This window comes from Pan paniscus, chromosome 10 (genome assembly GCF_029289425.2).
Source record: "Pan paniscus chromosome 10, NHGRI_mPanPan1-v2.0_pri, whole genome shotgun sequence".
NCBI classification, from domain to species: domain Eukaryota; kingdom Metazoa; phylum Chordata; class Mammalia; order Primates; family Hominidae; genus Pan; species Pan paniscus.
This window is the reverse complement of record NC_073259.2, coordinates 44,671,990-44,686,561: the sequence shown is the minus strand read 5'-3', so window position 1 is coordinate 44,686,561 and position 14,572 is coordinate 44,671,990. Positions and strand designations below refer to the sequence as shown.

General features: G+C 40.5%; 1 protein-coding gene across 3 annotated transcripts in view; it reads left to right on the top strand.

Annotated features, from left to right (window-relative positions):
• Window positions 1-14,572, top strand: part of SPATS2 (spermatogenesis associated serine rich 2) — a 161,065-nt gene that overhangs the window by 131,702 nt on the left and 14,791 nt on the right. For all 3 annotated transcript variants that reach the window (XM_034935923.3, XM_034935924.3, XM_055095685.2), the window contains one exon: window positions 1,997-2,132. In XM_034935923.3, coding sequence (XP_034791814.2) covers window positions 1,997-2,132 — 136 coding nt within the window. The remainder of the gene's footprint in view (window positions 1-1,996; window positions 2,133-14,572) is intronic.

Here is a 14,572-nt window from a genome sequence, read left to right as displayed (position 1 = left end):
GTAAGCTCCCCTTTTTCATTGTTCTGGTAGCCCTCAGCCTGTTGCAGATCAGCAGGTTTGAGACTATCCAATCAAGCCAAAAATATACATACATATATATATATATATATATATATATATATATGCGCACAAGGCTTGAAAGCTTTTAGGTGGATTCTAAAAAATAAAATCAAGTTGAGATGAGGAATAATTTAAATTAAAAAATTGGAAATGCATATCTTGGCATAGTTACAAACTTTTTAGATCCATGTTTCCAGCAATCAATTATATATGTAATTTGGGGATTGGTGAATATAGAAAGGTAAATAGAACTCTTGGAAATTGGTTAAAATGTGTTGAGTAGGTAAATGCAGTCCATCCTTTTCTACAAAGCTGGCTTCCTCATATATACAGTGCTTTGAAGTGTACTATACAGACAGAACATTTTAATTTTGTAATGTCCACATGGTGAATTATATTCTATTAAATCCTGTAACTTAGGGAATTTTGAAAATTTGGTACCTTTTTTAAAGTCTTTTTTCTCTGTGTGTTTCATTTCATTTTGGATAGTTTGTAAAACTGCTGTCTTCAACTGTATTCATCTTTTGTTAACAGTTTCTATTCTGCTGTTAATTCTATGCAGTATATTTGTCGTCTCTGGCATTGTTTTATTTGTCTCTAGAAGTTCAACTGGGGTCTTTTAAGATATCTTCCATATCTCTTCTTACCATGCTTATGCTTTCCTCTACCTTCTTGAACATATGGTATCTATTTTTTTTTTTTATTTTTTGAGATGGAGTTTCACTCTTGTCGCCCAGGCTGGAGTGCAATGGTGTGATTTCAGCTCACTGAAACCTCTGCCTCCCAGTGATTCTCCTGCCTCAGCCTCCCGAGTAGCTGGGATTACAGGTGCGTGCCACCACACCCAGCTAATTTTGTATTTTTAGTAGAGACAGGGTTTCACCATGCTGGCCAGGCTGGTCTTGAACTCCTGGCCTCAGGTGATCCACCCATCTTGGCCTCCCAAAGTGCTGGGATTACAGGCATGAGCCACCACACCTGGCCCTATATTGTCTAATTATAATAGCTGTTTGATGTCCTTTTCTACTCAATTCTATCATCTGTGTCATTTCCGCATCTGCCTCTGTGATTGATTTTTTCTCTTACTTATAGGTCATATTTTTCTGTTTCTTTTAAGCTTTTTTAGGTGGGACTAGAGCAGCCTTTAGTCTAGAAATAATTTTGCCCTGTTGCTGAGGCAGTATCCTTCCAACTACTCTGCCTGCCATATATTTTGAGGTTTTTCCACTCTGGCTGGTGTGAGCACAAACTGTCCCTGGCCTGGTGAGCTCTGGGGATTGTTCTGCCTGGTTTTTTTGTTTTGTTGTTTTTTGGTGGTTCTTTGGTTTTTTTTTTTTTTTTTTTGCCTGTTGTCTTTCCAGTCTTGGGTAGTTTCTTTTTACTCATGCACTGGTCCACACTCAGAATCCTCTGTGGATCTCCGTGCAGCTCTCTCATGTGTGTAGCTCTTTCCTCACCAATACTCTGCCCCAGAATTTCAGCCATCTTGGCCTTTCCAAATTCCCAACTTTGTCCCTTCAATTCAGGGGGTCCAACAGGCTGTTGAGGATTTCTCCTCCCTGCATTGTAGCCTAGAAACTACTGAGGCAGCAAGTTGGGGCAATCATAGGCCTCACTTCATTTGTTTCTGTTGTCTCGGGAAAAGTACTACCTGTTACACATTGTCTGAAAACCATTGTTTCATATATTTTGTCTTTGTATGTTTTTAGTTGTTTAAGATAGAAGAATAAATCCAATTATTATTATTCCATCTTGACCAGGATCCTTTTTTTCCCAAAAATCTATAAAAACATGTTTTTCTCATTGGGGAAGGTGGTTATTTAGGAAAGATTCTTAGTCTACATGACATTTGGCGTTGGTGTTCAGATCCGACTTTCAAGTTACCTATATAATTATTCTTTTTTTTTTATTTAATATTTCGGTTTTTTTCCCCAAGGTTCCAATATTGAAAAATCTGTAAAAGACCTCCAGCGCTGCACGGTGTCTCTTGCACGGTATCGAGTTGTAGTTAAAGAAGAGATGGATGCCTCCATTAAGAAAATGAAACAAGCCTTTGCTGAATTGGAGAGCTGGTAAGTTAAGCTGCATTTGATATCAGTAGCATAAAAATGATCATATATAAATATAAAGATGGTCAGCCATTCCCCAAGTTCTTTCATTCATGACTAACTACATAGTAGGAGAGACTTATAAATCCTATGGTATATTTAGCTTTCTGCTTTGTTCTATTTCTCTTGGTCACAGTGTGAGAATGGTACAGATAACTCAAAATGCTCTAGAAATGAGCTGGAGTTTAATATTGTTTGGAAAGGGACACATAATTATAGAGTAGATCATATACTCTAAAGTCTCCTTTTAGGCCGGTGCGGTGGCTCAAGCCTGTAATCCCAGTACTTTGGGAGGCCGAGGCGGGCGGATCATGAGGTCAGGAGATCAAGACCATCCTAGCTAACACGGTGAAAACCCGTCTCTACTAAAAATACAAAAAATTAGCTGGGTGTGGTGGCATGCGCCTGTAGTCCTAGCTACTCGGGAGGCTGAGGCAGGAGAATGGCGTGAACCCGGGAGGCAGAGCTTGCAGTGAGCCAAGATCTCGCCACTGCACTCCAGACTGGGCGACAGAGCGAAACTCTGTCTCAAAAAAAGAAAAAAAAAAAAAAGTCTCCTTTTAAACTAAGATCCTATAACAAATGACATGATGTATGTTTTTGAACAAAATTATAAAGTAGAAAAAATCTGTCTTTGCTTTCCTACCTTCTTCCATCCTTTTTAATGTATGCCACTCCAATAAAGTGCCCTTTTATTAATTATTATTATTATTGTTGTTTTTTGAGACAGGGTCTTACTCTGTCTGTCACCCAGGCTGGAATGCTATGGCACGATCACATCTCACTGTAGCCTCAGCCTCCTGGGCTCCAGCAATCCTCCCACCTCAGCCTCCCAAGTAGCTGGTACTACAGGCATGTACCACCACACCTGGCTCATTTTTTAATTTTTAAATATTTTGTAGAAATGTGGTCTCACTGTGTTGCCCAGGCCAGTCTTGAACTACTGGGCTCAAGTGATCTGCCTGAAGCTGGGTAATTTATAATGAATAGAGATTTATTTTTTACAGTTTTGGAGTCTGAGAAGTTCAAGGTCAAGGGGCCCACATCTTGGCAAGGACCTTGCTGTGTCATTCCATGGCAGATGGCAGAAGGGCAAGGGAGCATGCATGGGAGAGCCAGAGAGGGCCAAACTCAATTTTCTAATGAACCCACTCTCTCAATAACAAAATTAATTCATTTGTGGGACTCTCCCCTCATGACCTAATCATCTCTTAAAGGTCCCACCTCTCACCACTGTAGCACTGAGGATTAAGTTTCCAACACACGAGCTTTGGGGATCACATTCAAACCATAGCAATATTCTGATGTTTCCTGGAACACTGAAGCTGTTTTAACTGTTAGATATTAAGGTGTTAACTGATATTTGTTTTTTTGTTTTGTTTTGTTTGTTTTTTGAGACGGAGTCTCTGTCACCTAGGCTGGAGTGGAGTGGCCCAATCTTGGCTCACTGCAACCTCCACCTCCCAGGTTCCAGCCATTCTCCTGCCTCAGCCTCCCGGAGTAGCTGGGACTACAGACATGTGCCACCATGCCTGGCTAATTTTTTGTGTGTTTTTAGTAGAGACGGGGTTTCACCATGTTGGCCAGGCCAGTCTCGAACTCCTGACCTCAGGTGATCTGCCCATCTCTGCCTCCCAAAGTGCTGGGATTACAGGAGTGAGCCACCGTGCCCAGCTGGTGTTAACAGATGTTTAAATTCTAGCTCCTTTGTGGGAGGTATTTTATAAGGGATTTTTTGAAACTAGAAAAGACTTAAGGACCATATTAAAATGACAGGAAGACAAGCAGCTAGGGTGATGTTTTGAGACTTAGAACTTGTTCATTATACTTATTTTTAGTAACTGTCTAGATCTGAAATATGACAGGAAGTGTTCATGAAAAGAACAAACCATACATGCTTTCTTGCTGCCTGTAGACTGTTCCCTCAGGTTATACCTAACTGTGTCTCTGTTCACAAATTTAGTCTAGTCACTTTTGCCACAACATATAAGAGAGAGAGGAGAGGGTAGGTCCCCTCAGTCCTCCTGGTCTCTGGAATTGCAGAGGAGTAGTTAATCAAAATGAAATAATGCCTCCAAAAAGTTAAATCATCAGAACCAAAACTTACTTTGGGGCTAGATAATTCATCTTAGTGTACCCATGCCTTGTCCTGAACTCTAAGTTTTACTTTTCAGGTTTTATGGCTAGGAATTTAATGTCATGTCTTCTGTTTTTCTTTGTTTGTTTGAGACAGGGTCTGGCTCTGTCACCCAGGCTGGAGTGCGGTGGCACAGTCGTGGCTCACTGCAACCTCCACCTCCTGGGCTCAAGCCATCCTCCCACCCTCAGCCTCCCTAGTCCCCTAGCTGGGACTACAAGCATGTGCCACCACACCTGGCTAATTTTTTAATTTTTTGTAGAGATGAGGTTTCACCATATTGCCCAGGCTGGTCTCCAATTCCTGGGCCCAAGCAATCCTCTCATCTAGGCCTCCCAAAGTGCTGGGATTACAGCCATGAGCCACTGCGCCTGGCTGTCTTCTGTTTTTCTTGACACATATTTTTGCTCCTGCCAGATTACTCATTGTCTCAAAACTTAACATTCACATTTCCTCTTCCATCTACTAGTTAATGCCACTTTCCCAGCCTGAAAATGTTCTCCTATTCCTCTGTATTTATCTAAATCCCACCATTTCTCCAAACTTTCCTTAAATTAAGGTCTAACTTCTGGAAATTATTTTAGGTAACTGATTTTTCCCCTTTCTGAACCTCTAGGAGGAAGCACCATGCCCTTTGCACTGCATTCTTGTCATATAAGATATTGTTGGCTTGTTTAGAAAATAAAGAGCTGGCTGGGCACAGTGGCTCATGCCTGAATCCCAGCACTTTGGGAGGCCAAGGTGGGCAGATCACAAGGTCAAGAGTTCAAGACCAGCTTGGCCAACATGGTGAAACCCCACCTCTACTAAACATTCAAAAATTAGCTGGGCGTGGTGGCATGCACCTGTAATCCCAGCTACTAGGGAGGCTGAAGCAGGAGAATTGCTTGAACCCAGGAGGTGGAGGTTGCAGTGAGCTGAGATCGTGCCATTGTACTCCAGCCTGGGCGATAGGGCGAGACTCCATCTCAAAAAACAAAGAAAAAAGAGCCGGGAGCGGTGGCTCATGCCTGTAATCCCAGCGCTTTGGGAGGCCGAGGCGGGTGGATCACGAGGTCAGGAGATGGATACCATCCTGGCTAACAAGGTGAAACCCCGTCTCTACTAAAAATACAAAAAGTTAGCCGGGCATGGTGGCGGGCGCCTGTAGTCCCAGCTACTCGGGAGGCTGAGGCAGGAGAATGGCGTGATCCCGGGAGGAGGAGCTTGCAGTGAGCCAAGATCGCGCCACTGCACTCCATCCTGGGCGACAGAGCAAGACTCCATCTCAAAAAAAAAAAAGAAAAAAGAGCTAAGTGTAGTAGGTCATCACAACTTTGCTTTGATAAGCCTCTGGTCTCCATGATTGTTCAGCTTACTGATTACTTAGTCACAGGATCTGATTCCATTCGGAACAAGCTTGAACCAGGAGGAAACGCAGTTCCGGGAGAGAGATTTGTGAATTCCTGCTGACTGGGAACCGAGCCAGGAGGAGCCTCCTTCAATAAATGACAAATGACATGGTTTCCTACCTGGGAACTGTGTATTTAGGATTGATTAGCTGACGTAACAACCAGGTCAATTTAACTTGAGGAAAGAGATTACCTGCCCTTTCCTGCTAGTATAAAGCCCTTTGCTCTGGTTGATTGAGTTTATAAACCACCTTATTTCAATGTTCTTGTAGCCGCTACTTCAAGACATAATTGGCAAGTGAGCTAACTCCATTTGGCACCAAACCAGAGCTTGGAGTTAATGTCACTTAGAAAGACATTTCTGTGTTGGTTATAGCATTAAAAAAAAAGCAAAGAGTTCTAACAGATTTGCCCCAGTAAAAGTACATTACCCCTGACAAGGCACTAGGGAAATTATACAGATAACTCCTTTCACTTTGATGCCGAACAAAAACTGACACACCTATAGAAAGGTAAACTCAGAAGCATTCTAATGTATAAAACTTAAAATTTCTTCTTATTGGTGACTTAGCAATAATCATCTCTAGACCCAAGTTTACTTTTCTTGTTAATTAGTAATATTTGTCTGCTTTTCATTGTTGGAGCTGTTAGTTGACTTAAGTTTAAGGATATTAAGGAGGCAGGATATGGAGTGGAACATGAAGCTAGAATATATAAACTCCTTTGGAAGATTGTCATATAATGTGTTGATGAAAAATGCCAACAGGATACACACTCAGCTTCTCTTTTAAATAAAAAGTTTCCATTTTATGAAAGTCAAAAGGTATTTTTTAAAAGGAGAAATGGGTAAGAGAAAAAGATTATCAAGAAATTTGAGATTATATATCACAGAAAGTCATGTAAGTTTATGGTTAAGGTTTTGAAATTTTTCCTGATTCCTCTATGTCCTTTTATTGGCGCGTTTTGTTTTTTTTTTTCCTGTTTCTTTTCTTTCTTTCTTTCTTTTTTTTTTTTTTTTAAGACAGGGTCTCTGTTGCCCATACTGGAGTGTAGTAGCGCCATCATGTCTCACTACAGCCTCCCAGGCTCAAGGGATCCTCCCACCTCAGCCTCTTGAGTAGCTGGGACTACAAGGCGGGTGCAACCATGCCCAGCTAATTTTTCTATCTTTTGTAGAGATGGGGTTTTGCCACATTGCCCAGGCTGGTTTTGAACTCCTGGGCTCAAGCGGTCCTCCTGCTTCAGCCTCCCAGAGTGCTGGGATTACAGGTGTGAGCCACCTCGCCCAGCTCAGAGCTTTTTTTTTTTTAACGTTAAATCAAGCTTAGTCTTACCGAAGGCTTTTAAGTCCTTACATTTAAAGGCCACATATAGATGCTGAAAACTTAGGAATCATTTTATGAACCAAACTACCTGCAAAATATTATCTCCAAAAATATCTAAAATGTGTAGAAATAAAGGAATGTGCTAATGTAATATGTATTATCAAAAATGTACATAGCACTGTAGTTCTAAATCATTCTTTGGTTTTTGAAGCTTAGTTTGTTGATATCTTGTTTCTACTAGTACTTGACACCATGGTTCTTGATTTTTTTTATTTAAAATTTAACTCTAACCATCTGTGAAAATAATTACAGGTTGAGTATCCCTTATCTGAAATGCTTAGGACTAGAAATGTTTTAGGTTTTTTATTTTTATTTTTTTCAGATTTTGGAATGTCTGCAGAAACTAGTTGAGCATCCCTAATCTAAAAATTCAAAATCCAAACTGCTCCAATGAGTATTTTCTTTCAGTGTCATGTCAGTGCTCAAAAAAGTACAGCTTTTGAAGCATTTTGGATTAGGAATGCTCAACCAGTAATAACATATGAAGAATATTTTACTGAACATGTTCAGTTATATTATTGGATTTTTTAAATCCTGATTTCTTTTCCACAAAGTAGGTATTGTTAATTCTGTTTTACTGAAAATAAATGTATGTCTTAGGTTAAGCAGTTTGCCTAAGTTGCAGATCCAATATTTGAATGTATATATTCAGACTCATTAACCTATGATTTTCATCTCATACCTCATTGATGGCTCACTTCCCCACTAAAGCTTGGCAAGGCTAGAGACTGTTGGTACATGTCATATTACAGACAGTTCCCTACTTATGATGGTTCAACTTAATAATTTTCCAACTTTATGATGGTATGAAAGTGATACACATTCAGCAGAAAGCATACTTTGTATACCCATACAACCATTTTGTTTTTCACTTTCAGTGTAGTGTTTAATAAATTACATCAGATATTCAACACTTCATTATAAAATAGGTGTTGTGTTAGATGACTTTGCCCAACTGCAGGCTAATATAAATGTTCTGAGCATGTTTAAGGTAGGCTAGGCTAAGCTTTGATGTTCAATAGGTTAGGTATATTAAATGCATTATCAACTTAAGATATTTTCAATTTGCACATGCCTGTAATCCCAGCACTTTGGGAGGCTGTATTCGTCTGTTCTCACACTGCTAATAAGACATACTCAAGACTGGGTAATTTATCAAGGAAAGAGGTTTAATTGACTCACACTTCTACGTGGCTGGGAAGGCCTCACAATCATGGCTGAAGGCAAAGGAGGAGCAAAGTCACATCTTACATGGTGGCAGCCAAGAGAGCTTGTGCAAGGGAACTCTCATTTATAAAACCATCAGCTCTTTTGAGACTTACTACTACAACAACAGTATGGGGGAACCACCCCTATGATTCAGTTATCTTCACCTGGCCCCACCCTTGACACTTGGCGATTATTACAGTTGAAGGTGAGATTTGGGTGGGGACACAGCCAAACCATATCAGAGGCCAAGGCAGGAGGATTACTTGAGTCCAGGAGTTCAAGACCAGCCTAGGCAACATAATGAGATCCCGTCTTTACAGAAAGTAACAAAATTAACTGGGTGCAATGACACGTGCCCATAGTCCAGCTACTCAAGAGGATTGCTTGAACCCAGGAAGTGGAGGCTGCAGTGGGCCATGATCGTGCCACTGTACTCCCACGCTGGGTGACAGAGCAAGACCCTGTCTCTTTAAAAAAAAAAAAAAAATTCGATTTACAGTGGGTTTATTGGGACATAACCCCATTGTAAGCTGAGGAGCATCTGTATTGTTTCCTCTTCAGCTTAAAGGCTATGTAACAGAGAAACCCCAATGTAGGAGAATTTAGGGACTAAGGAACTTAGTCATTATGAAACAGGTTAGGATGAGAAGCACCAGGATTTAGGCTGAGCCTATGAAAGTATTTTCTAAGTTCAATAAAGTAAAACTATAAGAATACTCCATCTGAATATTCAATGTTCTTTTGATTTTGTGATTCAGAAGGTCCTAAATCACTATTATTCTTAAGTCACAACTTGTAGTGCCTTGTGATTCTGGGATTCTTCAGGTCAGATCAGAGTAGCGGGAAAGGTTTTAAGATTAAAGGCAGGGACACTGTGGGGTGGGGTTAATTAGAAAATATTTCTTTGGGGAAATGAATCATTATCAAGCTATGTAAAAAGCATGGTATTTACACTGGCGGAAAGGTTGGGGTGGACCACTGCATTTCAGAGATATGAGCAGAGGCATAGAAGGGACACGTAGGGACCACACACAGTCTAGCTGTTGCTATGGGGCAATAGTGAAAGTAGCGAGGGATGAAGTCAGAGGCTGAGATATAATGAGAGCATTTGATGGAGGGATCTGAATTTTGTTTTCCCTTTTTTTAAAGATTTCATTATTCCCTCTTACTTTTACTATATTGCCCATAATTATAATCGTTTTATTAGATATAAGTAAAACTAAAAATTCTACCACCTTAACACATAAGTAATTTTTATTTTCTGTGTTCCCTTGTGTTCCTTATGTATATTCATACATATTCTTGAATAATTGTAATCGCAGTGAGAGTGTAATTTCAATGTGATCTTTTCACTTAAAATTAGTTTGATTCATCACTTCATAACTGCCTACATTGTGTTAGTGTGCATACATGTTTATTTAATAATTTATATACAATGAATCTGGAATGTATAATGATTTACCAGTTAATACGATTGCATTTTACTAAAGAGATATTCTGCTGAAACTGAGAAATCAAGATGAATACAGGAATTAAAATAATAATTGCTGCCACTATTTACTGAGCTCAATTACTAAGCTTTTATTATATGTCAGAAACTTTTATGTACAGTGCTTCTAATCTATATAACATTATCACTTGTGGTATTACGTTCATGTTATAGGTGAGAAAGATGGGCACAAAAATATTTTACCCAAAGATACTTTTCCACTACACCATTCTTTTGTTTTCTGTCTTACCAGGTATTCCTGTTTGCTTTATTCTGCAGTGTTTACCTTCCTACACCACACGTTTTCACCTTTTTTGGTTTCTGGAGCTTTTAGACATTGGTGTCATAATTCCAGTTTCTTTTTTTCTTTAGACTGAGTCTCGTTCTGTCTCTCAGGCCGGAATGTAGTGGCGCAATATCGGTTCACTGCTACCTCTGCCTCCCAGGTTCAAGCGATTCTCCTGCCTCACCCTCCCGAGTAGCTGGGATTACAGGCTTGTGCCACTACACCCGGCTAATTTTTGTATTTTCAGTAGAGACAGGGTTTCACCATGTTGGCCAGGCTGGTCTCAAACTCCTGACCTCAGGTGATCCGCCTGATCCGCCTGCCTCGGCCTCCCAAAGTACTGGGATTACAGGCATGAGCCACCATGCCCAGCCAAAATCACAGTTTCAAATGAGGATCTGGTCAGCCATTCACTAAGGGGGCTTAACACCCCAGCCATTTTTATTTTGTTTTATTTTAATTTTTATGTTTTTGGAGAGACAAGATCCCACTTTGTTACCCAGTCTGGTCTCGACCTCCTGGGCTCAAGTGATCCTCCTGCCTCGACTTCCCCAAGTGCTGGGATAGCAGGCATGAGCCACAGTGCCTGGCCCTGGCTCAGCCTTTTTTTTTTTTTTTTTTTGTAGCCAACTAAAAACTTGAGGCCAGGCGCGGTAGCTCACGCCTGTAATCTCAGCACTTTGGGAGGCCAAGGCGGGTGGATCACCTGAGGTCAGGAGTTTGAGACCAGCCTGACCAACAAGGTGAAACCCCGTTTCTCCTAAAAATACAAAAATTAGCCAGGCTTGGTGGCGTGCGCCTGTAGTCCCCACTACTTGGGAGGCTGAGACAGGAAAATTGCTTGAACCGGGGACGCAAAGGTTGCAGTGAGCCGAGATCGTGCCACTGCACTCTGGCCTGGGCAACAGAGTGAGACTCTGTCTCAAAAAAACTTGAACAACATACTCCTTAGCAATACAGATTGTTACTGGTTCTTTTTCCTTAAGCAGATTATAAAATATCATCATTGAGTCACATGATCTCCTGGATTAGCTTATAACTGAGGTGCTTTTGACCATTGGAAAAGGAAAGAAAGGTTACTCCATTGAAAGCCTGTCACATGAGAACCGTGGCTTATGTTCACATTCTAACTTCTTTTTTTTTTTTTTTTTTTGAGACAGAGTCTCGCTCTGTCACCGAGGCTGGAGTGCAGTGGCACGATCTCGGCTCACTGCAACCCCTGCCTCCTGGGTTCAAGCAATTCTCCTGCCTGAGTCTCCCATGCAATTGGGATTACAGGCGCACGCCACATTTTTGTACTTCTAGTAGAGACAGGGTTTCATCATATTGGCCAGGCATCATCTTGAACTCCTGGCCTCAAGTGATCCCTCCAGCCTCGGCCTCCCAGAGTGCTGTGATTATAGGCGTGAGCCACTGCACCTGACCTTTTGGGGAGGCTGAGGTGGGTGGATTGCTTGAGGTCAGGAGTTCAAGACCAGCCTGGGCAACATGGTGAAACCTGTCTCTACTAAAAATACAAAAATTAGCCAGGCATGAGTGGTGCACACCTGTAATCCCAGCTACTCAGGAGGCTGAGGCACGAGAATCGCTTGAACCCTGGAGGCAGACGTTGCAGTGAGCCAAGATCGCGTCACTGCACTCCAGCCTGGGCAACAGAGCAAGTCTCAAAAAAAAAAAAAAAAAAAGGAAGGAAAAAAACTATTGGCAATTCTCTTTTTTGGTTATTTTATATGGAAAGAGGAAACCGTCTTCAAAGAAAAAAAAGGCGTCTGCATTGGCTTTGCTTGAGTTTTTGCTTGGTTGGTTAGTGGAATTAGAATGAATAGGTTTTAAGGCCATTTATGGTGGCTCATACCTATAATCCCAGCACTTTGGGAGGCCAAGGCGAGAGAATCAGTTGAAACCAGGAGCTCAAGACCAGCCTGGACAACATAGTGAGACCCCCGCCTCTATAATTTTTTTTTTTTTAATTAGCCAAGTGTGGTAGCACACACCTTTAATCCTAGCTGCTCAGGAAGCTGAGCAGGAGGATTGCTTGAGCCCAGGAGGTCAAGGATGCCGTGAGCTATGATTACACCACTGCATTCCAGCCTGGGTGACAGAGCAAGACCCTGTCTTAAAAAAAAAAAAAATTCGTCCAGGTACAGCGGTTCATGCCTGTAATCCTAGTACTTTGGGAGGCTGATGTGGATGGATCGCTTGAGCTCAGGAGTTTGAGACCAGCCTGGGCAACATGGTGAAACCCCCATCTCTACAAAAAATGTAAAAAATTAGCTGGGTGTGGTAGCTCGTGCCTGTAGTCCCAGCTACTTAGAGGGCTGAGGCGGGAGGATTGCTTGAGCCCAGGAGGCGGAGGTTGGCAGTGAGTCTTGATGGTGCCACTGTACTCCAGCCTGGGCGACAGTGAGACCCTGTCTCAAAAAAAAAAAAAAAAAAAAGATTCTAAGTTTTAAGCAAATAAAATTGAGTACAAATGTTTTCTGACAGTATTATTGAATGGTTTTGACTATTATCCCTTGAAATAATTGACCTGTGGAATTGTCAAGAGTTGCGTTTCCATTTTAATATTATTTTTCCAATGCAACAGTCATAAACAAATAATTAACAATTTTTTGGTACCAATGAATTATTGAAGGCAAGAGCTAGAATCTCTAACTGCATGTTAGATATCTGTATATTAATTAGAGGACTTGCTTCAAATGATAGACACAATTTGTGTTAGAGATATGAATGGGGATGCTTCAGTAACAACTATTCTGAGCAACTAAAATTATGCAAAAGCTTTAGGATAAATTGGGTGGGTGCAGTGGCTCATGCCTGTAATCCCAGGCAGGCAGATCACTTGAAGCCAGGAGTTTGAGACCAGCTTGGCAACATACCAAAACCCCATCTCTGCTAAAAATAGAAAAATTAGCTGGGCGTGGTGCCACGTGCCCATAGTCCCAGCTACTTGGGAGGCTGAGGCAGGAGAATCACTTGAACCCAGGAGGCAGAGGTTGCCATGAGCCAACATCATGCTATTGTACTCCAGAGCAAGACTCCATCTCGAAAAAAAAAAAACACATCTTATAGAATAAGTCGAGCAAATGTGAACGTGGTAAGGAAGTCCTGAAAAGGAAGGAAGGAAATATAGAACATTTAGTTACCAGTCTTTTTCTTTAGTAGCAGGAAGCAGTCATCCAAATCTATCTTTCATGATTGAAGAAAGGATATGGAAATTCTCAACACTGAATAAGGCCCAGGCTTAATAAGAACTAGTGTTGTTCCAAACAGGTTCCCAGCAATATTTAGCTGAATTTCATTAGCAATTTTAGAATCTAGTCTGCCAGATGCTTGGTGCTTATTATGGCATATTTCCATTCAAGAAAGCCTTGAGAGAAGCTTAGTACCCTGAGGTATTGGAGTGAGCAAGGTAATAGAGAGTCTGAATGAGCCTTTCATCACTCTCTGGGAGGACTCATTGCTTGCCTTTCTGGCATCTGAAAACCATTACCTCACACCACAGGTACTTTTGAACCTCTTGGCCACACATACATACTGGGACCATTGTTTAGCTCAGAAACAGATGGAAAACTTTAGCTTAAGTTTCTGTGTTAAAAGTTGTGTTACAATAGATTATTGTTTTTAATTGTAAAAAATGCCTATGTTGTTATCCTTACACCTAACCTACTTTCCACTTTTAACTTGTCCCACCTTCTCCATTTATTTTGTGATGCCAACATTTCACTAACTTTTTATTATTAAAACTTTCAGATATATAGAAAGGTTGAAAGGATGGTACAATGACAGTGTATTTGCTGTGTGTGTGTATAATATTTTGGTGGAACCATTTGGAATTTGCAGATGTAGATGACATGTCACCCCTAAATGCTTTAGCATAAATAACCTAAAAATAGGTCATTCTTCTATACAACTATAATGCCATTATATAATTTACTTTTTTGATGTGCTTTTAATAAGAAATTTACTATTAAATTTTGACATTCATTTTTGTATTTTAAAGATGTAAAAATTTTAATGGAGAATTATAAATGCTGATCAACCTTTTCTCTGAGAAATATATCAGCATCAGTTAACTAGTAGATTCTCTTGTTTAACCCTGGGCTGACATCTTAGGACTTTTCACTAGATGTTATCAATAGATGGCAACATGACAAACAACAAACAAAAAGAAACAGAAGTTCTTACTGCTTTTCATTGTTTTTTGGCATGAAAACATAAGCTAATATATGTATTTTAATTTTAATTTTTGTGGGTACATGGTAGATGGATATATTATAAGCTAGTTTTTTTTTAAATGGAGGGGTTATATGGTTGTCCATGCACTGTCCTATGAATTTCTTGTGATCACCGAGTTAATCAAAAAACAAAGTTTATTTAAATGAACACTAGTGATTCTCACAGGGAAAAAAAATGCTATCAGAATGTACTAGCACAAATTTCCACAAAAAAGTCTGATTGTGTTGATGCAGACCTTGCTAAAAGTGTCATCTGACATTCTACTTCT